At 40.4% G+C, this 25,633-nt stretch overlaps 1 protein-coding gene across 2 annotated transcripts in view; it reads right to left on the reverse strand.

Annotated features, from left to right (window-relative positions):
* Positions 1-631: 631 nt before the first annotated feature.
* Positions 632-25,633, reverse strand: part of LOC146680154 (importin-13-like) — a 29,581-nt gene continuing 4,579 nt past the window's right edge. Inside the window, exons 3-23 of one of the 2 annotated variants that reach the window (XM_085447403.1) lie at positions 21,454-21,579; positions 21,004-21,360; positions 20,229-20,482; positions 17,087-17,227; positions 14,897-15,038; positions 14,206-14,372; positions 13,790-13,910; positions 13,295-13,442; positions 12,989-13,170; positions 12,697-12,723; positions 12,328-12,462; positions 10,644-10,796; positions 10,174-10,254; positions 9,958-10,095; positions 8,319-8,415; positions 6,232-6,284; positions 4,626-4,692; positions 4,425-4,483; positions 4,186-4,275; positions 3,860-4,041; positions 632-2,882 (exon numbers count right to left, since the gene is read on the reverse strand). In XM_085447403.1, the coding sequence (XP_085303529.1) occupies positions 2,786-2,882; positions 3,860-4,041; positions 4,186-4,275; positions 4,425-4,483; positions 4,626-4,692; positions 6,232-6,284; positions 8,319-8,415; positions 9,958-10,095; positions 10,174-10,254; positions 10,644-10,796; positions 12,328-12,462; positions 12,697-12,723; positions 12,989-13,170; positions 13,295-13,442; positions 13,790-13,910; positions 14,206-14,372; positions 14,897-15,038; positions 17,087-17,227; positions 20,229-20,482; positions 21,004-21,360; positions 21,454-21,579 (2,817 nt within the window). In that variant the 3' untranslated portion in view covers positions 632-2,785. Of the gene's footprint in view, positions 2,883-3,859; positions 4,042-4,185; positions 4,276-4,424; positions 4,484-4,625; positions 4,693-6,231; positions 6,285-8,318; positions 8,416-9,957; positions 10,096-10,173; positions 10,255-10,643; positions 10,797-12,327; positions 12,463-12,696; positions 12,724-12,988; positions 13,171-13,294; positions 13,443-13,789; positions 13,911-14,205; positions 14,373-14,896; positions 15,039-17,086; positions 17,228-20,228; positions 20,483-21,003; positions 21,361-21,453; positions 21,580-25,633 lie in introns of those variants that run through there. The other variant, XM_085447404.1, reaches the window with a different exon arrangement.

Genomic DNA, 25,633 nt, shown 5'->3' on the forward strand with positions numbered 1-25,633 from the left:
TTTAAATTTTGTGACACCACAAACTAGCCTGCTGGAAGCAGCCATCAGAAGATAGGTACAATACTCAGGTCAGCTGTGGCCTTAAAATAATGCTCATTTGGTACTAAGGGGCCCAAAGTGTGCCAAGAAAGTATTGCCCACATCATTACAACACAATCACAAGCCTGATACAAGGCAGGGTAGATCCATGTTTTCATGTTCTTTATGCCAAATTCTGACGCTACCATTCAAATATATGTGCAAATAAACCCTGTAAGCAAAAAGCTGCTGTGGGTGCAGGTAATATAGTCATCTCAGGGACACAATTCATGTTGTGAGTAAAGAAATAGCCCCCAACTGCTGTTTAAACTTGATGTACCAGGTACAGCCAATCAGAAAAGAGTTGGCTCTAACTAAAGGTGACATTAAAGAGAGAGGATAGGATACACTGGGTTTGCACCCAGGAGCAGAATAAGGTAAATAACTACTATTTTGAACTGTGAGTAATACAGTGCTGCTCTGGTGCAGTCCAAAAACAGAAATATGGAGTTGTAAATTCGCATAATAGGCTCACTCTCTCAAGCTATAAAAAACAAAGCAATTGAAGACATTTTCTTAGTTGTGTAAAATGTTTTGAAAATTGGAAAATATATGCAGGAGGTTGCAGACATTTTAATGCAAGTGTTGAAGGAAAAGAACAAAAATACTCCCACACACACACACATAAAAAGTCAAGAGTTGCAGTCTTAGATATATTTAATAAATTAAAGCCAAGGTACAAAAAAAACCAAGTACATTTCATACCTCCCTCCCCTCCACCTACAAGTCGTTCTTTAAACTGTGACAAACATTGTTCATTTCCTCGCCTCAGAGTAAGAGCGAAACACCGACAGAGGATCGGCGTTCGACATCACAGTTCATATCAGACTCTGAAGCAGAACAGCTCACTCCAAAGCCGATTCATGCCTCGGATCTCACTCCACAAATCGCATCTCTACCCTACCTCGCCCCCACCCACCCCCTCCCCACAAAAACACATACATGCTACATGTCTGCAGGCACCGCGGATAAGACAGAAGGATTAGACTGAGATAAAGTTTTATCAGAGACCACAAAGTACATTTCAAATGCTGAGTGTTATTAGGTGTCAGCTGGTCCTGCTGATTCACTAGACAGTGTATTTTACAGCCCTCGCATCACTTCACCAATAATGTCTCAGGCATATTAGCTGAGCACAGAATGTCGGTTTCAAAAAAACTTTCTCAGCGGTCTTGCAATTTGTTACTGAACTCTCTAATCCTTCTCGGTCCTCTCCAAGGCAGTGACCCAGGTGGGTAAAAGGATTCTGGGTAGCTTGTTTGCAAGCAGTTCGTTAAGAGCAGTAGTTGGTGTCAATAACAGATAAGACGGATGAATCTCAGCAATGATTTTCCACATGAAAAGGAGGTTTAATAGATGGGTGTGGTTGCTGGTGAGCAGCATAGGTGAAATATTTGGCCGTGCATGGTCAGTTTTAATGAAGAGAGTAAGCTGAATAAGAGTGGTATGAAGATACGAATGGATGACTGGGCTCTTTCTTTAAAAAACCGGCAGAAATGATGCATGTGAACTGTAGTTCTGATATAAGTGCACTAAACAAGTGGAAAAAGATATAATCTGTGCAGACACACGCGCACACATTCATGCACAACCTCTCATACATACAGGTATGAACACACGCATACACTCAAATACACATAAGTGTTCAGCAATAACTGTTAATATGCACAAGTTGATTAATATTTTTGCACAATTACAGTGACTAAGCAGTCCACCGTCAGGATTATTATTCCCTCCCAGCAGTCCCTTCTTCATTTACATCTTGGGCCGCGTTCTCTTCCAGCAACTACAATTTATTTTCCTTTCATTTTGTTACTGTAGGCAGCCCTGCTTCACCTAAGGGACCACTGCATTACCCACTATCTACAAACCTGAGGAGACTGCAATATGACTGGGTGGAATCATATGTACATGAGGTACAGCCCTGTACACAATGGGCAGGGCAAGACTGACCAAGTTAATGTGGTCTTCAGCTTTCTGTCTCCATATAAATCCCATAAAAGGCATTTATTTAAAAACAAAACACAAAAATGAAAGATCCATGATAATTTGGCAAATGCAGAGATCACAAGGGGCATGAGTAGGACTAAATATTATATCGACGTCAGTCTTCCTGCAGAATCCCCCGCCTCTCCCCCTAAGATTGGTCCTTTTCTCCTTTCTTTATAGCAGCAGCAGGACTGAAAACCACTGTCTTAATATATGTGCATACATATACATTTATATAATTAATTTGATTCATTTTGAAAATAATGTTAAGTAGCTACGTACGATACCACTACCATTTCATATGGATGCTAATCACCAGGAAACAATCTAGGAACCACAGGAAGATCTAGAAAGGCAGAACAAGACAGAGAGAAAAGGAGATGTGTGGCAGCACTTCTCCTCAAAGCTTGACTTAACAAAAGACCTTTAAGTAAGAGAAGAGAGGCAAGTGGGCGAGAGAAACAATCAAGGTTATAACAAAAAAAGAAAAAAGAAATCATGGCCTCTCTAGAGCCATGGATTTAATGTTTGTCCATTAATCCAATGGCGCGTCTGCACTGGAATGGTTTCATGTCTTGTTCTGCAGCGGGTTCGGTTACATTACAATCATTTCATGATATCTTCGCTGAAGGGGTTCAAGAGAACTGTGTAGTTGTGGCATCCAGCTGTTTTGCACTGAAGACAGGTCATGGTTAGGTAAAAGTTCAAGGGTAGAGTTTCAGTACTCAGCGGCGTACTCTGTACCATGGAGACCTCTGCACAGTAGCGTAAACTCCTTCACTATATCCTTCACCCTCCTCTTGTTCACTCGCTCTCTGTTTAACAATAGAGAAGAAAAGAAGGCAGAAAAGAAACAATTATAAAGTATATGTAAATTGCTCCTTGGGCTGCTTCCTTCTTTGTGTGCAAACATGTGTTTAAAGCATAATCAGTAAAGTCTCATATTTTACAAACATTTGTCTCCAAACTTAGAGCAGAACTCTGGTTTGTTTTCCCCCTTGGTGCCGTTCCTTTGTGTAGCTGTGACACAGTAATCGCGCTCGGGTGCAGACAAAACCAACCGCACTGAGACACTTTGGAGGAGGTAGTTTTGTGTGGTTCGTTTATGGTGTGAATGTGATTTGACCTCAATCTGAACAAACTACCAGGAGTAAATTTCCAGTTTGAGCAAAAAACGCATGTATGCCGTGTATTCTGGGAAGTAACAAGGTCCAATATACGTGCTGTGGTCTGTACGGGCTAGCAACTGTGAACTTAACTTAAATCTCCAACAGTTCAGAACACAGCATCCGTATTTACTGTTGTTGCTCACACTCCAGACATATCTAGCCAATGATCATACTGAACAGTCTCGCGTGGTTTGTAGTGACAAATTATCACAGTGAACACGTTAGGACCAGAGTAAATGAACAACAGATGTGACAATGCCTCAAGTAATGGTAATTTAATGGTCGGGCATGGCACAGCAATAAGCATTTCACCTCATGTCATACTGTGTATGCATATGTTATGTGACAAAAAAAATTTGAATTTTACTTGAAATTTGAAGTATGGCACCTCTTTTTTCTGGAATAATCTACAGAAGGACCTGAAACTGTCAGAGTTGGTGGTGATGCAGAACAGTCCTCTTGGTCAATGTGATGTTACTTGTTCTTAAAGTGTTATCGCATATGATGTGAGTCTCACACTCCCTCGATTTTACTGTGCGTTTCTGTATTTGTTTCATATGTTAAATCTCAGTGAGACCAAATAAAAGGATGACATTATGGATGTGTGTGTCCAGTGGTGTTACCTGAGTATCTGGTGTGAAAAGTTATCTTTCTGCTCAGCTGTGATCCGTGATGATGGGAATCCTGGAGGTTGCAGCGCCTCTTTCAACCACACGGCGAGAAGAGAGAAGCAGTGCTTGTTCAGACAAAACAGCACATCTGCAAACTGGTCCATCAGACTCCGAGACGCCCCACCTCCAATGCCCTGGGGAGAGCAGAGGAGGTAAATTACATCAGGGACTTAATCGCAGTAAATGAGGAAGAAGAGTTTGGAGTGTAATAACACAGCAAACTGCAGGATCACTGAAATGATGAAACATTTCTGTGGTGTGAATGTGGTGCTTCTCACCTCCAGAACGGCCTGTACCAACAGCTTGCCGTCCTCCTGCACCACTCTGGCTAATGGAGGCACGTCTGAGCAGTGGGGTAATAGTTCAGTCTAAGACAGGAACACAGAGAGAATCGTCAAATTTAAAGACAAATGACTCACTTCTGAACACACTCGTATGGTTTAAGCTCTGTGTGTGTGTGTGTGTGTGTGTGTGTGTGTGTGTGTGTGTGTGTGTGTGTGTGTGTGTGTGTACTTACAAAGAACAAGCACGTTGACTTGACAGTCGGAGCCTCAGGAAATTTGAGTGACAGAACTCCTAGAAGTGGGAGACAGAAACTACTGAAGGCTGGTGTCAAACATTTACAATTTGTACTTTGTACTGACAAGCACACATTCACAGAAACTGTAGCAAAACACACAACAGTGTGTATGGTTGTCTAAATCATGTGCAAACTTACCGCAGTGGAACACTGCTTTCACGTCGAGGCTCTCAGACAAGAACAAATCGGGCTTCCGTTTGAGGGCCTAAAAGCAGATAAAGGAATTAAACAGAGTATGTTTTTGTCGGCCCGACCCAATCGGTACTGCTTCACCACATTCCACTGCATAAGATCCTTCAAATTTCTGGTATCAACAATACCCGCTAAGCCTGGTAGTCAGATCTGACAGCAACACGGGCAAGGAGCCAGATCTGCCTACCAGGCTGCAATACTCTCTCTCCGTCTGTTTAGGAAGAACTATATGCAAACTCATACAGAGATCCTCCAATGCAGAAGTCAGCAGGTGTAACAAACAAATTGCACAAAATCAAACTTTGAAATCATTTGAAAACTTAAGTCAAACTAAAAGCAATGGTGGTTTTGGGCTCGTTTCTTGAACTCAATTGTATTCCAAACATTACATTCCTTGTTTTTGGTTGACTGGATTGAATATGCAACAGAAGTGTGTAAGTAATTAACATGTGCAGATAAAGAGAAAGACAACTCATCTCATAATAATGAACTCATTCAGGATGGAGGAGAGGAGAGAGGGAGAGAGGGAAAGGGAAAGGGAGAGATGAAGGTCAGATCTATCCAAAGATAGAAAACCAAGGAAGAAGAATGAAGACGAAAGACAAAAATATAAAACGGGAGAGCCATCAGCCAATTTGTCTGAACTGATTAATATTAGTTGAATATTAATTCATTTGGGCTTTGATTGGCTCTGGGCTGGAATGACTTCAGAGGAGGACTCAGCTCAGAGACTAATCAGTCACCTGAGACCACAATGCTGATACTCATACTGTTGCATCATCCTTCCCATGAGCGCCGCATCAACTAAAATATTTCCTCTGAGGTTCTGAGTTTGTGGATTTATTTTTTCCAGATGAGGAAATCTACCCTGGTGTTGACTTTAGGGAAAATGGTTAAAGACATAATACGATTTAAGTGTGTCAGGTGGTGGATTTTATTGCAAAATGACTTCAAACAAGTCCTCTTGATCTTTTGTTATAAAGTAGTAACTGGTTAAGGGTTTACATGGCATGTGTCATGAGAATTTAAGACATCAGAGGGTATAAAACCCTTCCAAAAAACCCAGGGTCATTTTAAAAATGCCCTGTTATCTTACTGAAACAAGACTGGTTATGTGATGATGGTAACTTGGCAGTGAGAAGAGAAAATCCTGCATTTTTGCAAGAGGCCATAAAAAATGTTTTATTAGCTGATTACCTGAATATAACCTGAACTTACAAAATAAGGATTTTGGTTGTTTTTCCTTACTGTACTGGGCACACTGCACAGATAAAGCTCATTTCTACAGGGCAAATAAAAACTCTACATGAGTACAGCGCTATGTTTTTGTGGTGAGGAGACTGTTAGAATCAAAAGCGTTTGAGGAGAGACAAACGTCCCGTTTTCAAACATTCCCCTCGTGTGTTACATTCCACTGCCTTGCCTATGTAACAAAGAACAGAAAAGGGTATATTTATATAGAGAGAGAAGAGGACAGAGAAACAGGTCGGAACTAGAAAAAGAGAAAGAGAGAGAAACCCAAAGTGAATGAAATAAGAAACCAAAAACACACCTGAGCTTGGAGTTGCATAAATGAATCAACAATATCAGGATGATCCCTGGGTCCTAAAATATAATAAAGATGAAACTTAAGAAATCATAAGAGAATAAGAATAATATACAAACAGCAACTTAATAGATTCAACAGTCATGTGGAAATAAAAGAGAACTCAAAAATATTTCATTGAAATAATTCACACGTGAGTAAGGAACGAAGGGGAGAAGGGGGGGAGGGGCATATGAAGCTTTGGCAGAGTCTTGGAAGAAGAGACCAACCAAAAACAAAACACAGGCAGAAGACAAAGACATGGGTCTGTTTGGAGAGAGAAACGGAAAGAAGTAACGAGAGAAAAAGAACAAACCTAAAAGAACAAAAGTGTGTTTGGAGTGGGAACCCAGGAGGCACCTCTGTTACTGTTACAGCTTGGAGGAGGAAAAAACAAGGAGAAAAAAAAAGGCACCAAACCAGAATGAACCCTCTTTTATCTCCTCCTCATGAGGCGCCGCCGACATCAACACCATCAAATAGCAAGCAAAGCATTTCCTCTCATTTAAACGAGCACCTCAGAGGTGAAGGTTACTGTAAAGGGTCCATTCAGCACTAGTCAATAACATCCCCATTGGTTCAAATGAGAGCCCACAGCATCAATAGGAATCACATTTAACATTAAGGACAGCTTCACTTATCACGACCTCCCTTTATGCTGGACACAGACTACAAGGCTCTGAAAACATATGATGCAGAGTTAAACACACATCTCTTGTAAAAGCGGAAGAATCCACATTGAAATTTTTGACTTTCGGGATCAATCCAATAGCGAAAGGTTGACGTTGGAAGGACTCCAACTTTTTCTTTTTCTGGATAAAAGAAAACAGATGTAGTGAGCGCCCAGCTTTGGCTGTTCCCAGACTCCAAACAAAGTTTCCTGCTCGATACCCTCCTCCAGCCCACTACCACACAGGAACACTTCCGAGACAATTCAGGATTATTCAAAAGGGTTGTGATAGTGAGCCTGACTAATTCTTGGACAACAGTGGTTGCAGTCGTATGGAGCAAGCCCTCCCTGCTATGTTATATGTCAACTGAAAAAAGCTAGTCTTTTTGCTGTGACTGTATCCAGTACTAATACTACTGCAGGACACCTGCTCAGAAAACAAGAGTTTAGAGGAGGGAGGAGAGGCAGCCATTACTTAATCAGTCAAAACAGGAAAAGGGGGAGAAGAAAAGGGGACAACACAAAGGGAAGGGGAGTATCAGACAGACTTGGCAACAATACTCAAAGCCATGTTTAATGAAAGAGGAGATATCGACTCGAAGATGTCCATTTATGTCAAATATTTAATAATCACTCTAGCCCCCGGGTTACGCATATGAGGAAACTTTTCCTCAATGAAATACTTACATTGGTTTGTAAATGTAAAAGACAAATAAATGTAATAAATAAATTCCCCTATTGAACAGAATCATGACAACATCTCAACTGTTACAAGATAGTAGCAGATAGCAATAATCTGAAAATGACTTGAATCATAAGTGGAAAAAAAGGTCTGCTTTTATGACTCTCTGTCAACACACCAAGCAGACAGACAACTCCGCTCACATTATTGAGTAATTAGAGTGAATGTCTAAAGGTCGACTGTGGAGTCCGATGACCTGTAACCTTTTTTGTTGTTTTCTTTTTTATGCTCCCAGGCTGACCTGTTAGCAAAATCTACTATGTTGCACAAGTATTCTTAGCAGGAAGCATCAATGGACATGAAATAAAACCACCTCTGCTAAACCAAATCAAAAACTGTCAAATCAAATACGACTAGAAACATGTACTCAAAAAAGGAGCATGTGCACATTCAGGCAATTTTTTTTTTTTTTTTTAGGTGCCTGACAAAAAAAACCCCCAAAATAAATCACAATATGTTGTGAAAATTATACGTCCACGATTTAAAGGTCTACCTCTGCAGAATGTAAAGGAAAGATTAACTAACTATTAAATTAGAGCCAAATAATGTGCAGCTTTTCTGTCTTTTTCAGAAAAAAACCTACCTGATTTTAACAGAAACCGTTTATATTACTGACACTCCCGCCCCTGCAGGACCCCCTACCTTGCTGGAAGATGGACAGTGTTACCGAAGTAACCAGCTCAAACAGAGCCTTGATGGGTGGGAAGTGGTCTGTCTCACTGGCAAAGATATGCACCATCTGAAACAGCAGGGCCTCACATTAAAAACTATTTTTACTTACACATAAAAAACTGGGTTACTCAAAGGAAAACAGGCTGCAGTATGAAGAAAGGACTTTAAACAGGCAACAAACTAACCAGATAATTACTGACTACCAGACACTTTATTAGGTAGGCTTCACTAGTATTGAGCTCGGCCCCCTTTTCCTGTCAGAACTGCTTTAATTAATTGTGGCATAGATTAAACAAGGTGCTGGAAACATTCCTCAGAGATTTTGGTTCATATTCATGACATTTTTGTGAGACTGTTTTATAAATTTTATGTTCAGTTTCTCATTCTTTGCCGACAGGAGTGATGCCTGGTGTGACCTGCTGCTGCAAACGCTCATCTGCTTCAAGGTTCAATGTGTTCTGCTTTCAGAGATGTTCTTCAGACCTTGCTTGTAACAAGTGGTAATTTGAGTTGCCTTGCTATCAGCTTGAAGCAGTCCAGCAATTCCCATCTGACCTGAGGCATCAACAAGGCATTTGGACTATTCTCTGAAAACCTCAGAGACAGTTGTGTGGCAAAAATCCCAGTAGATCAGCAGTTTTTGAAATACTCGCACCAGCTTGTCCACACCAGAATCAAAGCCACTTAGATCAGCTTTTTACCCCTTATTCTGATGCTCAGTTTGAACTTCAGCAGGTCATGTTGATCATGTCCACTTGCTTAAACTGACTGAGCTGCTGACATGATGGCTGATTAGATATTTGTGTTAATGAGCAGCTGAACAGGTGTACCGAACAAAGTGGCTGGGGACTGGAGGGATTTTTTTTAGATTCATTTTAGAAGGCAAGCACATATTCTTCTATTTTCTTTCTTTACTGTTACCCAGTGGAGAGATAAAAAACAAGCTTTGTATTATTACTTTTAATTCCTCCAGTATTTCTGGATTTTTCTTATCTGTGGAAATTGGCATAATTGACACTTGTTTAGTAAGTAGACATTCACACGTTCAACTGGACTTGCATTTGAGTTTTAAAAGAAACGGACAAAAAAAAAAAAAAAAAAAGGAAGAAAAAAGAAAAATTAGGTTTCTTCTGCAGAAACCTTCCTGCTTAGGCTACAAACTTTAACTTAAAACATATGCTGTGAAGCTGCAAATAATAAAAAAATCGGACTAAATACCATCTGTAAATAAATACACCAGACCTTTTTCTGTGGAGTAAAAACCTAACACATTTATTTGACATTATAAATAGCACTAAACTGTCAGTAACTGCTTTTAATAGGTTCATAGTGTTCTTGCTTAACCTCCTGAAGGAAAATGTAATCAGTAATAAAAACATGTTTCAGTTATGTGGCAACATAAATCCTACTAGAAAGTCTGGTGATGAATAAATACCAAAACTCTGGATCATGACTTACAATGTTATTTAGCATTCTCATTAACCTTGGACTTGCTGGCACATAGCTCTGTAACTCCTACACTACCACTTTTAACAAAGCATTAGAGCTTTAAAAGCAAATGAAAAGATACTCATATATGTCTAAATCTCTGACCAAAATGTGTGTGTACCTGTCGGGTGAGGTCAAGGGCTGAAGCCTGCGGAATGGTACTGTACATCTGCCCAAGCATCTCACTTAGCTGAGAAACCATGGGAGCAAAGTCATGAAGGAGAGTTTTCACTGACTTCTCAAAGATGGCACACACCGCCTGAGGGATATTACAGGATTAGCTACATAAAATATAGACAAAATATAAAGGCATGCATTGCACATCTTAACAACTCACCTCTACAACCTGTGAGTCGTTGAGCCACTTGCTGAGTACCGTCTGTATGAGAGCAAAAACTTGTTGCAAAACAACCACGACCTGAAACACACAGACATCATTAACCATAATCTGCTGACATCTGTGAGTCCATATAGTGCGGCTATGATTGTTATTGTTATAAATAGAAGTATAAATCCCCAGTCATGAGTTTATTCAGTGACATCCTGATGTGTTCAGTGACGGAGACAGCACGGGGTTGGGTTGTACAGAATTAAAGTCAAACGGCTGCAAGGGCTATGCATCTCACTGCTTTCCATGTCTACTTAACTAGAGTGTATCATGCTATAAATCTGTAAAATGGTACACTCTCTGTGTTTATATTAGCTCAAATCTGACAAATACAGATTCAGCTCATTGACGACAGCCATAGAAACTGTTCATTCACGCAACACTTCTAATTAAAGTGATGACTGTGTGCTGTGACTGACCGGGTTTGGTCCTGGTGGAGGTGGGGCTGTTTTGACAGGTGGTGCTGAGCCGTCCGCTGACTCGTCATCCTGCTTGCTAATGTCGAGCGTAGTGAATAGGTTGGACAGCAGCCCCAGGATGTGGATGATTGCTAACTTATTAGAAGGATTAGGCTGAAGGAACAACGAAAAAAGAGAAACAGATTACTTCTAATTGGAAATTTGCTCATTTACAACCTAATGCCGGGACCCAGACTGACTAAGAGCATTAGTGTCAGCCTTGAAATCTATAACTGCTTAATTATTTAAGACACAAACAAATCTTGAAAACTAAGACATGTTGGCACAATTACAATTGCGAACAGAAGAAACAGTTTTAAGAATGATTCAAAGGTATCAACAATTCAAGGCGGTAAGAAGTGAAGTGTAAATAAAAACAATAAATGAAATTTGACACTAAATAATTTATTCAGTAATAATAAACTCAATGTTACGGTTAGGTTAAATTTGTTCTTTCATATTTATATCTTTACAATTAAACTGTTAAATTATCATATTTTCAATTACAATTTCAAGTGAAAAAAATAATTAAAATTTTTTTTTGTCTTGTTGTCATACCACTTTTCTTAAAGGCATCATCACACCCACCCATGCAAACACACTTAGCACAAACACACCATCACAGGTAAAAACATTAGTAGGAGTTTCACAGGCAGTGGTTAATAATTGCCATTTTTGGTGGAGATGTAACAACCAAATTGCAACAAAGAGAACAAACATGTAGTTGCCACACCCTCTAAGAGCCACATCTTTTATGTCTCCTTCAAATCCATTGACAGTCCCATGCTAATCCTGCAACAACTGCAGCTGAACTACAGTTCATGGACAAATGCTTCTCAACAGCCCCCAAGTGCCTCCATCAGTTATTTATTCCCCCATCACATGTCATGGTCATTCACCCCTGACGTAATGCAACCCGAAGGTCTCCCCACTAGGTGCCACTATTTGTCCGGCACCAGACACCACCTGATTTCCTAGTCTGATGTAATGCCGATACATCAAAAAGCAAGACAGAAAACAATAAGAGGGGGAGGAAACGAGGATGGGTAAGACATGGTTTGACTGTGTGTGCATATTTTGTGAAGGATGGGAGGTGAGACAGGGCCAGAGACAGACACAGAAATGAAAAGCTTCATCTAAACTGACATCTCTATTCAGCCCATCCAGGGTCTGTACTGATAAAAACAAACAATACCACACACAAAAACAAGCGATCAGGAGAAAACCTGTTCTGTTCCACAAACAGTAAATATCAGACTATTTTTAGATAGGAACAGCTCTATATTTGTACTATCCAGTATGACAGTTTATTGGATGTAACATTTAAACAGAGTCATGAATTTTCTTTTGCCTGACTGTTTGCTCACAAGCATGACCTACTGTAAGTACATTGGTGTAGGCAATTTTATTTTCCCAACTCTGCTTTTATCCTGTGGATGTTTCCATGAGTAAGAGAAAGGGTGTCTTTGCTACTTCCATGTGAGTCACTAGCCCATGGTGCAGGGTCAAATCCAATCTGGTCCCGCAGAGATATGTTCCACTGCAGTGACACCACACAGACACAAGGCCTGTTCCTATTGGCCAGAATCCAACTGTGCCTGCGCTCTGTTTGTGTGTGCCGTTTCACGTTGGTTTGTATACGTACCGTCTCATCTGCTAGTTTCTCCAGTTGCTGAATGTAGGGGGTTATGAGAGAGTGAAGGTTTCTTAAGATGTCTTCCACGGGGAGAGCAGAGAGCAGAAAGCCAAGAGCCTGCATGAGCCACATACACTGACTTGTCTGCAAGAGGAAGGAATCGTAGGTTTAGCTTTAGTTTAAGCAAGCTTTAAATCATCACAAAGATCTATACAGACATAGCTAACAGATTGTTGCACAACACATAATCTTCAGACAACAGGCTGCAAACATGTCACATAATCCTTTCACAGCTTTTCTCATTTAATTGTCACTTCTAAACTGAGTGCCAGGACAGAGACAGAAACAGAGACTGAACGTGACACGGTAAATACTGACCTTGTGTATCTGCTTGATAAGCACCTCCTTGATGGAAAAAAAGAGAGAGAGAAAGAAGGCTGTATGATTTTGAGAGCTCAACAAAAACATCTCAAAATAGCAATAAAAAAGTAATCCAAAATAATCCAACTGAAGTCAGTTCAAAGTGTACTTATTTCTGGAAAACAAGAACATTACAAAAATCTGCAACACCTTAGCTTCCAAAAACGAAGAAGGAAGCAGTTAGATTATCAACTTCTTAAATCCTGGAACAATTTGGAAGAAAGTACACAAGCGTATAATATCCACACACCTGTGAGACAGCGACTATGTTTGTCGCATATTGGGGTAGGTCATATTTGCACTCCCTACAGATTTTCTTGAGGGTTGACACTGAAGACACAGAAAGGTCTGGGTTTCCTAAAGCTTGTAGCACCAAGGGAAGGACACTGCTAAGCATCACTGGGTGGTCTGCCAACCATTCAGCGAGAGCACCTAGAATTCAGATACAGATCAACAAACTATTTGTGTGTTTTTTCTGTATGCACCACAACTGTCTAGTCACATGAATTACCATTATTTACATTTGATATTCATTTTATTATCTTTATTGTCTTACCTATTGTGAACATCACTGTGTCTGCTAACTGGACGTTGTTGATGTTGATTCTGGGGATGAGACCTATCAAGCCTGGGATAACGTCAGAGTAATTCACATCTATCGTCTCTGCTATGGACTGGAAGCCATACAGCAAAGCTTCTGTGTGCTGAAGGAGGAAGAAGAAGCGTATCAATGTATTTGTGTACAAAATAAGAAAGGTGACGCAATTATAATAGCTTAAGGAATGGATTAAAAGAAGAAGAAGTGATAAATAAATAAAACATTGGAAAGAAAAAATAATTCAAAACTGAAATCAAAATGTTTTTTGTTTTTGTGATTACACATTTCGCTTTTACGTCTATTTAGGTTATATAAGTCTACAGGTGCTAGCCTCAAAAAAGAATTATATCTGCCATGACACATTTTCAGTCCAGGCTCTTTTGCAACACTGAAAGAAACTGAAAATAGCTTAGATTACTTCTTTGCTTGTTTATGTGTCTATGTCTCACCCACCTGCCATGATGTAGGCTGCTCTGCATTAGTCAACAATCTTCCCAGTTTGTCATACAGGTTACTCAGCAGCTCAGATCCCAGCATTTCATACACATACATGAGTGTGTCTGAGATATCCACTCTGAAGGACAAACGTGCACAGACAGACATTTTAGGGGCACGGACTCTAGAAACCTTATCCATTGATCTGTTTACAAGACAGGTTTTGCCCTCTCAGCTGTCAGTTCAGTGAGAGTCTATTAGAGGAATACATGCTCATTTGTTGACCAATCATCCTGTCAGTGAGTAATTTCTGAAACTCTTAGACCATCACCGAAACACTTGCACACAACAGCAGTGGCACAAACGGGCTTGTACAATAGACTGAGTCATATCCATGCATACAAATGCGCAAACACAAAAGCAAACAAACACACCTGTAGATTCGGAACTGCTCTTTTTCATCTGAGGACCAGGATGCATACTCCTGATCAGAGGGGAACTGGGCTTTGTGCAGCAGGACATCCACCAGCTGGAAATACACTGGCCTGTAGACCTGCAGATATACGGCCTGTTTGTCTGACTCAAATGACATGATCTCATCCTGAGAAGAAAGAGATAAAGAAGAATCAAATCGATGGTCTTTTACATAAAATGACTGAAATACTTCCAAGGTATCTATCTGACTCACACAAAGTTCACAAAAAAACAAGAACTGATTTTGGTTAATAGTTTAGATTTTACAATAATAACACAATTACCCAAGCTCTGCAAATAGAAACCAACCATGAAACAGATAATATAGAAGACAAAACCCAATGATTTCAGAGCTGCAATTAATAATTTAAAAAATGAAGACAAAGACCTATGACAGCCCGAAGAAGAGTTTATTTGTGCAATATGAAGTGCAGAATGACTCATGTTCTCATGAAGTCTGTTAAAAGTGAATTGCAAGCTTTGTGATACTATGGAAGAGGTAGCAAAACTTAATGGAAGGGATGGTTTTGAATGCCCAGTAAAGACATGACTAGCAGAAACATCTAGACTTACTGGGATTACCCATAAACACATTTTATATACTGTAAGAATCTAACCTTGAGGTACAGATCTGATTTGAACATCACTCACTTGTAACGTGTACCAAAAGGTGAGTGTGAGGGAGCTCGTTGTCTCATTGACTGGGTAGTGGCCGGGGATGCCTGTACAAAACATGATCATGTTGACTAAAGCCAAGAAGCTCTGCCAGTGATCCACCTGCTCCAACAGAGTCCTGGAGAGAGTGGGAGAGACGAGTGTAAAGGGAAAAAGAAAGAGATAGAAGAAAGGTGTGATTTGGCAAGTGCACAGTGAAGTTAGTACACATTTAAACTAGACTACTCCTCTCTTTAAACAACACATAAAACGCTGACAGTGTAAAGACAGTTTAAAGCATGATTTATTTCATACAAACTGAGCTCAGTAAAAACCAAGATTTAATTGGGGGTTTATTCCCCTCCAAAGTAGGGATGGGTATCGTTTAGGTTTTATCTGTACCAGTACCAAACCGGTACTTTTGAAACGGTGCCGGTGCTTAAACGGTGCTCGAACCGGTGCTTAAAGAATGGAAAACACAAAATTGGTCCAAAAACCTCATGTTCAGCTGTTTTTTTGTAAAAAGATAACAATGTTAGCCTTTTCTGCCGCTATAGGGGATTTATGGCATCACTCTTGGCTGGAAGCAGTGCTTAATCAATGGAAAAAACACAAACTTCGTCCAAAAACCTCTCATGTTTAACTGTTTTCCACTTTTTCTTTGGTCATTTTAGCCTTTTTGGCCAGGGTGAAGGGAGTATCTGCCATCAAACAAGAAGACAGCCGCATGTAACTACGACGGTGTTTGCTAGTTCACCTTACGTGCATTAATGTAATAACGTGGTTAGCCTACTCAACGTAAATTACACACGAACAACATTAAGCTACTCACGCAGAGAAGAACGGCTGCTGCTGCATCATCATCCATCATCATTTCTGCTGCACTGGCAGGGCTAGGGGCCAGGACTCTCCTCTTTGGGTTTTTGGGGGATGTTGCTAACTCCGGGTCACAGGCAACCCATGCGCAGTAGATGTGCACGATGTGAGGTCTCGCAGCAAGCTATCAAATACGGCGCATTTCTCGGCTTTTAACAAAATGCTATAAGTCACCAGGTGTTTCATCAGATTCGAGGAGTCACCTCCTTTGCACAGTATCACCTTAAAGCACTTGTTGCAGGCTGCTGAGTTTGCATCTTTTGCTGTGAAGTACAGCCAGACTTTGACCCTTCACCTTGGGCATTTTTAATCTGTAGCTCTGCTCTAAAAGGGCCCGCCTACTACACTTGCCATAATGGCACCGGATACCGGTACCCATCCCAACTCCAAAGTAGGAGGAAGTTTTTTTCTCAATAACTTTGTAAAGACTTTGAAAAAGCATTGTTTTCGTGCAACTCTGCTGCACTGAAGACCCATGAAAATGGAAATTAGTCTGCTATTGTTGTAGAAGCTGTTTTCACACCCAGGAATTTATTTTAAAAAAAGAAAGAAAGAAAAGTGATGAGGTTATGTCTCAGCTGTCTCCATCTTTCTTTTCTGTTCCCTGTCTTTGTCAGAGATGCACGTCTGCGTGACAGCACCGAATCAGACACACAAAGCAGCCACTGAGGATAGGATGAGGCCTGTATATAAAGAATGAAGATGAAGCCTGGTCTTTGGCTCTGAAAATTCTGCAAGCTGCACCTTCCAGGATGACCGTGTTGGGGTTGGCTGTGTTAGAATATGCGCAGTAACCAATCAGAAAATAAAAAGCAGTTCTCCAATTCAGTGCTTTGTATAATACCTCTTCTGCTCTTCATTCACTTTCTAGGCTGCTTAACCACCACAGCCTGCTTCTTCTCACTTTTTCAATTCCAATGCTGCTCTGGACTCTATATTAATATTAGAGGGGTTTTTTTTGTTGTTGTTGTTGTTGTTTTTTTAAATCTAGATTCACTTTTAAATACCGTTTGTGTTGTTTGTCTTATCTAAATTGAACTAACAAAAAGTGCTTTTTAAGATTTTTTTCATGGCCACTCAGAAGTCCCTTCCCCCAAAACCATGCTTACCTTTATGTGTGGAAACACAAAAAGGTAAAGACCACTTCAAAAAATAACTAAATAACTCGTATTTCCTGTAACCTAAGAAGGTAGGTTAAGGTAGTGCCACTTTCAAAATTTCAAGGGCAAGTAATTTCTTGAAATATTAATAGCAACAATACTGACCAAGATCACTTTATTTTTAAGTGTTTGTGCTATAATAAACACACACCTGGAGTGGTTTTCTCCCAATGTGACGGCGATCCGGCAGATACCGTGGCAGGTTTCCATGTCTCCATTCTGAACAGCCTCTCTGAGCTGCTCCTGGAGTGCCAGCACTTGAGGGACCAGTTTCAACAAAGTGTTCACATATCTGCAACCCATAAACACAAACGAATACAAAGAACATCTACAATCAGTATTTATGAAACTGCAAAGTTTAATAAAAATGATTTTTTTTTTTTTTTTTTTTTTTTTAATACAGCAGATAAAACACAGGATGCAAGGCTAGGGACTCTCAACTGGTGTATATCAACCTGACTCACACTGCTCACAGCTAGGTTGATGTATTTATTGCTCCTTTCCAAGACAAGTGTTTATTTCAAATCAAATCTCAGTCCAAGTTAGTCCAACCTCTGATCTAGCACACCCACCGTAAAAATCCCACCAGAAAATCTATTCAGAGCTTCTTCTCACAGCTTCACTGCTGTCAAATTTGATTCTGTCCTCTTCCTGCTGTCTCAGCCATTTATAATTCCCTCACTCTGGCTAAAAGACACGTATGACGTGACACACGGCACCACACGCTCCCCTCACAGCTGCTCATGTGACGACATCATACAACATCAGTTCTCCTGTCGTCTTTAATGACAGCAAGAAAAAGAGTGACATTTGGAGATGAAGGGCTCCTGAATGTCAACTAGAAGATTATGTGCATGAGTGAATGCTATACATGTAAACCATATTACGTGTGTCCCACTGGGTTTTTGTGGCATGCAGCCTGTGCTTCATCTTTTACGAGAAAGTCAATACGGAGGTTGGTCCAGGTCGATGAATATTTATCAATGACAGAGCAAGGTTGTGGGACTATACCGGCATTTGGAAAAGCACACAAAATTATAAAAAAACAACAACAAATATTTCAACCTAATCAACTGTAGGTTAGATTAGAGCACACTAAGGCCACAACTGACTATTATTTCCATTATCAGTATCTGCCAGTAATGTTTTTTTAATCTTTAAAAAAACAACAATAACAAAAAACATCTATTTGACATACGCAAAAAAAAAGTCATCTTTAAATTGTGATAGCTACATGGATTTCCTGTCTATGTTGACTAATTAAATATTTCTCAGTGGTAATTTAACAGCAGCCACAGGAAAAGTGTCCAGACCCACCCGACCCCCCTTGCAATGTACCTCCTGTGTTGCACGTTAAATGTATCCCTTGCTGCGGTCATAGAAAGGATTTATTATTTTAATTTCTTTAGGACCCTTTTATGAGTCAAGCAGATGGTTCTATGGTCCTGTATGAAGTCCAGCCCTCTATTAAGCTGCCCATGCTGACTCAGCCTTTTCTTGAGTGAGATCCACCCTGTTGTGAAGCACATGTGTATGAATATGGCCTCCATCTAATAATCTCATACCTGTACATCTATTGGCCTAGATCCTGTGTTCAGCTGTCTAAGTAATGCTATGAGTTGCACTGAGAACTGCACTTAACCTAACTGACTGTGCGAGCACGCGTGTGTGTACATGTGACCGGTAGACTGCACTAATGCACTCAGAAGATCATTCATTTTTAATAAGGTGTTTTGCAAATGCAGGTCATGCACTTTTAGCTCAGAAAAGGAAGGCTTGGTGTGCATGTCATGTGATTAAAAGGGAAGAATGAATTTGTATGCATTTCCCCACTTCCTTTACTTGAGATGACATTCTGGAGATTCCTCTGAGACAGCCTGCTGCCATCTCCTCTCCGCTCGCTTATAGTTATCTCCTCTTCTCTTTAGCTCCTACCATGATGTTATACAAGTTCTGCCTTTCTTGACTCCGCCTTCATTCTCTCCCTCTCATTCCAGCTCCCCCCCCCCCCCAACATCCCTCTCCCCACCTCTGATCCCCTCTGCAATTACTGCAACACTCTGAGACAGGGGAAATGGGTTGCCTGGCAACAGGATGCAGCTGGACCAATAGCATCCCCCTAAATGAGTTGACTGTAATGTGTTTAAACAGAAAGAGAGAACAAGAGACAGGGAGGAGGGCTTAGTGCTGATGAGAGAGATGAGAAAGGGGAAAGGAAGAGCACAAAGAATCAGAGGTAGAGTGAGAGAAGCGATAAAATAGAATTAAAAAAGCGATTGTGAAGGATGGAAAAAAATGTGGGCTTTGACAGTATTTTAAGGGATAATGGAAAAACAGATTTATTTGTTTCCTTGTCTTTCATTCATTAATGAACAGATACTATTTTATGGAGTTACTTTAACCTTATGATTAAACAATGGACCAACAAAACCAGCGGCCACATGTGTCTCAGGAGACGCTTCTAATAAGACATGACTTCTGGGAGGAGCTGACAACCATGACATTAAAAAAAGAAAAAACAAAAACATAACTGAAAAAAAGGAAATCAGAAGAAATCAGAAGGATAACATTTGTAACAGTCTATTCTAGGAGCCTGGAAATACTTATTTTATGCTGTGTGTGTCATGTTGAGACTGAAGATGTTCTACCTGTAACTCCACTGCCATTAATTGTCCTCCTACCATCTGCTAGGAATAATGTCAGGTTGTTTAAAACAAATTGTCAACAGTAACTTCACAGGTCCAACCCTCTGTCTGTGCAGCCGTGCAGAGGTATGGAGGATGAAGCCTTTTATCCTTCCACACATCTCACATCTTCCCTTGCCCTCCCCTGTCTCTTAGCATCCTTTCTTCTCTTTGCATCGCCCCATCGCCCCCTCCCTCTAGATTTCTGTCTCTAAGGGGAGGGGTAATGGGTGCCTGCTATGTCTGAATCAACCGGGGCATGATGACATCTCTCCCCAGCTCTGTAACCATAGCAACGCCAGCCAACCGAGAAATGCCGCTCTCCTCCCCCTGGCTGTCAGATTGCCCTGTATCAATCCCTCCCTCCTTCCTTCCTTCTTTCTTTCCATCCCTCCCTTGTGCCCTTCCAGTGCCCACCCTGTCTGCTCTCAGCCCTAAGCTACTGATTTTTTCATCTCTCTCTTTCACTGTTTTCATTTTGTCTCCAGTGTATTTTCACCAGTTCCTCACAACCTTTTGTGTAGCAGTATAGTTATCATGTCGTCTTATAGTTATAATCCCATTTTAATGGGTAAACATAAATGCACATTTACAAACATTTGTACACACCTTTGGGAGTCGGGTTGCGAGATGGCATTGACTATTGCCTCTACTGCTGTGTCGAAGAGCTCTGGGTCGGGCAGGGCACTAAAGCAGTCGTGCACCAGGCCTTCACTCTCGCTGAGGGGCACATCTAGCAGCACCCACGATGACAGGCAGCGTAGCACGCGAGCTTTCACGGCTCCCGGGCTGTCTGTCCGCCGCAGTAGTTGTTGCAGTAAGGGACACACTGACCCCCACTCCCGTCCCAGGGCTCCCCGAACCTAGAGTGAGAATGATAAAAAGGGTTAATACTGCTAAAGCTTTGTTTAGGTCTAGTATTTGTCTCTTTTATTTTGGTGGCAATAAAATACTTGGATACCATACTTTTTGGAATATAAACCATTGTTTTCTCACAAACATCTCTGTAGTTAAAAAATCCAGTCAAAAGAAAGAACTGTTGTTCAAAAACATTTAATAAAAGAAAGAAAGAAATGTGAGGTAGCTAAAATGCAAAAAATGTTAAAGCTTTCTTAGTCTTGTGTTGTCATATCATAGCATAAAATGAACTCTGGTTGAATACATGGGCTGCATAAAATACTACAAGAAGTCGCTACTGGCATGTGAGCCGTTTAAGTTTTTTAAATTTTCCACATTTCCACAACAAAAAAAATCTTATAAAGCACTATTAACACTCTGAAGATGCATGGACAGAGTAAAAGAGTTAAAAATTTAAAAAAATATTTAATATAGGGAAACCTGCAGTGGATGCAAAGATAGGAGAAAGGGGTGCCTGGAGAGATACCTGTCCTTTCCGGTACTGGGGCAGACGGCTGGTCTGGAACTCCTCAGGCAGGACAGTGAGCAGCTCTAGCAATGCAAGGCAGCGTGCCCGTCCGTCCACTCCTCCCCCGTCCTCCTGAAACACTCGCACCATCTCTGCCACTGCGCCAGGCCAGGCCTCAGGCATGGTATTGAGTGCCAGAGAGGCCAATGCCACACACAGCCTTGTGAGCACCATCTTGGAGCCAGAGGAGAAGCAGGCAATCTGGGAGAACAGCTGGCTCTTCAGAGACTCATACTGGTCTGTGGGGATATCTGACCAGTACCGAGAGATCTTGGTGTGAAGTGCACTAGCGCCAAAGTACTGGATCTCTGGAACCTGTGAACGAAGAAAAGATGGATGCAAATTACAGAAAATATCTTAGTTTCTTCTATCTATGTGTGTCTTTGTGAGAGTCTGTGTACCATGTACCTTTTCTGGGCTCAGGAGGGCCCAGCAAAACTGCCAGGCCTGAGGCGAGACCTGAGCCTGCATTAGCCATTTCTGGGCCAGATTCTTGTTTTCTATATTAGGGTCATAGTACAACTGGTGGAGTGCCTATGAAAAAGAAAAGAGAAGAATAATACTAAACAGTGAAACCAATCCATACAGTCTTGAACCATGAAGGATCTGAACAACTTTCTTGTGAGAAATGTTTGCAACTACACTCCACAGTCACAACAGTGGGTGTCCGCAAACAGACCTGCTGCGAATAGATGCATTCCTTTGAGCGCTTATATGCTGGAAAGGCCTTGATGCCTTGAGAAATGAGAATCTTTTCTCACTTGGCAACACATAAACACCAAATAGACAGGTTACCTCCAAAATCTGAAGAGTTGAGAAAGCAATGACCTGAAAACAGGACTCTGTGAAATGTAGCTCTGAGTAATTTGAGTACTTGAGTGCAGAGAGAGCCAAAGAAAAAAAAAAGATAAGGGATGAGTGTGAGAGAGGGCAATACAAGAAAATAAAATGCAGTGTTAATTAAACAGACACCTCTAATCCTGACAATGCTAGACAAAATACGGAGGCACTACTCTGCAAAAAATGCCTTTTTATTTCCTCCTCTCTGTCTCGCACACAAGCGCACTAGCACACATACATGCTCACTGAACTGAAACAGCTGGCTGCCAGCACATAGTGTCTCAGGGAAGCAAAAAAAATCTATTCAGTGAGCTTTTGATCCTTGTCTTTTACCCCTGAAGCCTGCTCACATCACTTCCTCCACCACCAGTCATGCTCTCCTCTTTTCTCTCTGACAGTTCATCTCTCTATTTTTCTTCCTCGAGCCTTAACTGTCCATCTGGTTTCTTCCCATGCCTCTGTTCCTCACATTTCTTCTAGGATTTACATTTTACCCCAAAATATAATGTTGTAGAAAAGGGAAGGTTTAACAATACAGCAAAAAAACATGACAGGTTACAAAGGACAACAATACAACTAAAGCTGAAAAAAGACTATCAATACAAAGTCAATACTGACTAGAGGCAGAGTTTCAGGTGATGTTCTCTAAATGTCTGTCATCCTCCACTGCAATTATCTGTCTCTACTCACTATACTACTCTGAACACGGCTGCTGGCTGTTAATGAGCTGACTGTTTGCACAGTCAGGTAGCATCTGTACATAGCTGTACAGATGCTATAGCAAGAGCTATAGGAGCCATATGTATGGTAAGGGGCCTTTACTTATTCTTAGCTCATACTTAACATCTATCTTCAGTTTCAGAGAAACATAAGTGATAACAGGCTATGAAACCTCTTTTTTTTTAAACCACATATACCACGATTGAGGACTGTTGACACATGGAGAGAAACTAAGCCTGATAAATTGTAGGGAAAATAAGGACAACGGTTTACTGCTGCTTTTGTGCTAACCTTTAACTATAATTCAACCTGCATTACTGTTAACAACTTATAAATTGAGGGGTGTGAACTATGTTTCACTTCAAGTGTAGCATGCTAGAAAATATGAGAACCACTGATGTAGAAAAATCTCCATGGCAAAATGTATGAAAAATGAATGTTGTGCTGTGATTTGGCAGGATCTTTGCAATTTGGCCCCAACTATAACTGGATTCTTAGGACATTTATCATTTTTAGAGAGAGGAAAAATAATTTCAATATTAATATAGATCAGCTAATCCATCCATTTGTGATGTATATAGACCTATCGGCAGTATTTTCCTGGAAACATTACCTGGGAAGCATATATGGAAAATAGGCAATGTTTCCCATATACTCAGTTATTTGTGGCATCTCAGTTATTTGCGAGATGCCACAAATAACTGACCAGCTTTCTTCTAATGATGTTCTGTTTTTTAAACCATTTAAATCTCATTTTATTGATGATTAGCACTGAGTGTAATCATTTCACTCAGCACCTTGTTGTCCTTCTCACATGATCGTATACAAACACTAGCAACAGACCCATCTAGGAGTAGCTCTGCTTCTCTGTGCTCATTATCTGAATAAAATATGATAATTCAGGGGAGGATTGCAGTTTGCTTTACTAGAGAAAAGTGTCTGACTTCACAAATCTCACAATCAACACAAATATTTATGTGCGAATTTGCCCAAAACTACTGGATTTAGGTAAAACTGAAAACACACTACTCTTCAATAAAGTTAACAGAAGCAAGAGTGCAAGGAGCCTGGTACCAGGGACAGCTATTAGTTAAAGTTATAATACAACAAGATCTATGAAGTTACTAGGGTATACATAACTGAGAGCGAACTGCTCATCCAAGAGGAAAATGTTAATGCAAATCTGAATAGATGAATATTCAGGTCCAGCTTTAACTCATATACCAATTAAGACATAGATCAAACATAAAAAGATTGGGTGTATAAAAAACGGTTTAGTCAGTTCCACTGTGCCATTGATGTAATTCGAGTCATAAACAGCAGCTTTTAACTCCACTGTGTGATCACAGACTTCTCCTTATTTAATCCTGAACAGCGCTGTGTCTGAGCTGCTCTGTCCTTCCGAGGTTTATTATCAAAGCACACCATGCTAAACAGTCTGCTCAGTTTGCTCCTTTAATCTGTTGACAAAGAACCACTGCTTGTCTTTTCCTATAAATCACACGAGACATCTCAAAAATCTCAAACAACTGTATTGTCTACTGTTAACTGGTTCTTAAAACAAGAAGAAAAGAAGAAAACCCACATCCTTAAAAACACTGGCCCTCAATTTTACTTGCAGTTGATAGAGGTAGTTGTATCTACAGATGGTCGCAAAATGCCTGCACCACCTGGCTTCAGCTGAGGAAGCCGAGCTCTTGGCAGACACTGTCAAAGGTCATTAGCCTCCTCACCACTGTAGGAAGGGAAAGGGCGTGTAGGTAAAAAACAAAACAAAACAAAAAAACCCAACATGCCTCCATCAGACAGATTCACTATCTAGCTGAATCCTCACGACCAAAACAAATAGCTATAATACTTCACCTATAATTTACTAAATACCAAATATGAAGCAAATCCAAGAGGTGAGAGCCATTACAAATTAAAAATGATCTTATTAAAATAACAAAACGTGCATAGCAGCAGATTTGGACTAATAGAGGCAGGCAGATCTAAAATAAAGGCAGTCTTTTTATTTTTTTACTAAAGAAATCTCTCTTCCCCAGCATGCTTTTAAGGCATAAAAGCAGGAACCCCCCACACACATACTTTGGAAATATCTTTGCACACTGTGTTCACACACAGCAGGTCAGGTTCAGTGTATTTTCAAGCCATCTGTCCACAAGTGTCACTGTAACAGCTACGGTTGTGTATGCAGAAGGCATGATCACATCACTGACCCATGATAACACTGCGAGAGTCAGAGACATGCAGACGAATGATGATTAATGAGGGAACAAAGAACAATAGTTTGTGTGCGCGGGTGGCTGTTGACAGCATACAGCCAAGATAGAAATTAAGAATACTATGTTGCCAAGAGTGATTATATCTCAGTCACATGAACACTAAAAAAATCTCTTGTACCAAATGTCTCCATATGCAGTCCCTTGTTCCATAAACCATTTATTTTCCTGAAAAGTTTCAGAGGACTGCTGAGGTTTAGATACTGAATTGAGGATAATAATATTTATTTACTATAGAAATGCATCTATCTGATATTTAGAGCTGACGTTAGTTAACAGACATGACAACTGAAAAAACCCCATAAGTGTGCTTTTCCTGTTGACTTCACTCTCTGTGATTTGTGCTAATGTTCGGTGTAACTGTGATCAACTTCCTTAATATTATTTTACTTCATCTAACTAAAGGTGCGTCCCATGATTCAGTTCTAAGATTGTTGCCATTTATCTTAGATATAAACAACCATAATACTGTCACAGTACCACCCACCCAAGGATTTGGCCACAAGGATGTGAAGGGTATGGGTCTGAAGTAGGGCTGTTCGATATAACGATATATATCGGATGACGATATAAAAACGTCTATTGTTTCATTTTACGCTATCGTTTGTTTCGTGGTGTCGCAAAATAAACTCTTTACGGCAATATTTTTTCATCCTTTTGATGGTCACTGTAGTGGCTATATTAATTTCTTAAAGTTCTCTCTTTCTCTTATATTTTATATAACCACACTACAGACGGACAAGCGC

This window comes from Copadichromis virginalis, linkage group LG23, assembly GCF_057382275.1.
Source record: "Copadichromis virginalis isolate Kocher_CV1m ecotype Utaka linkage group LG23, C_Virginalis_male_GT1.1, whole genome shotgun sequence".
Classification (NCBI taxonomy): Eukaryota; Metazoa; Chordata; class Actinopteri; order Cichliformes; family Cichlidae; genus Copadichromis; species Copadichromis virginalis.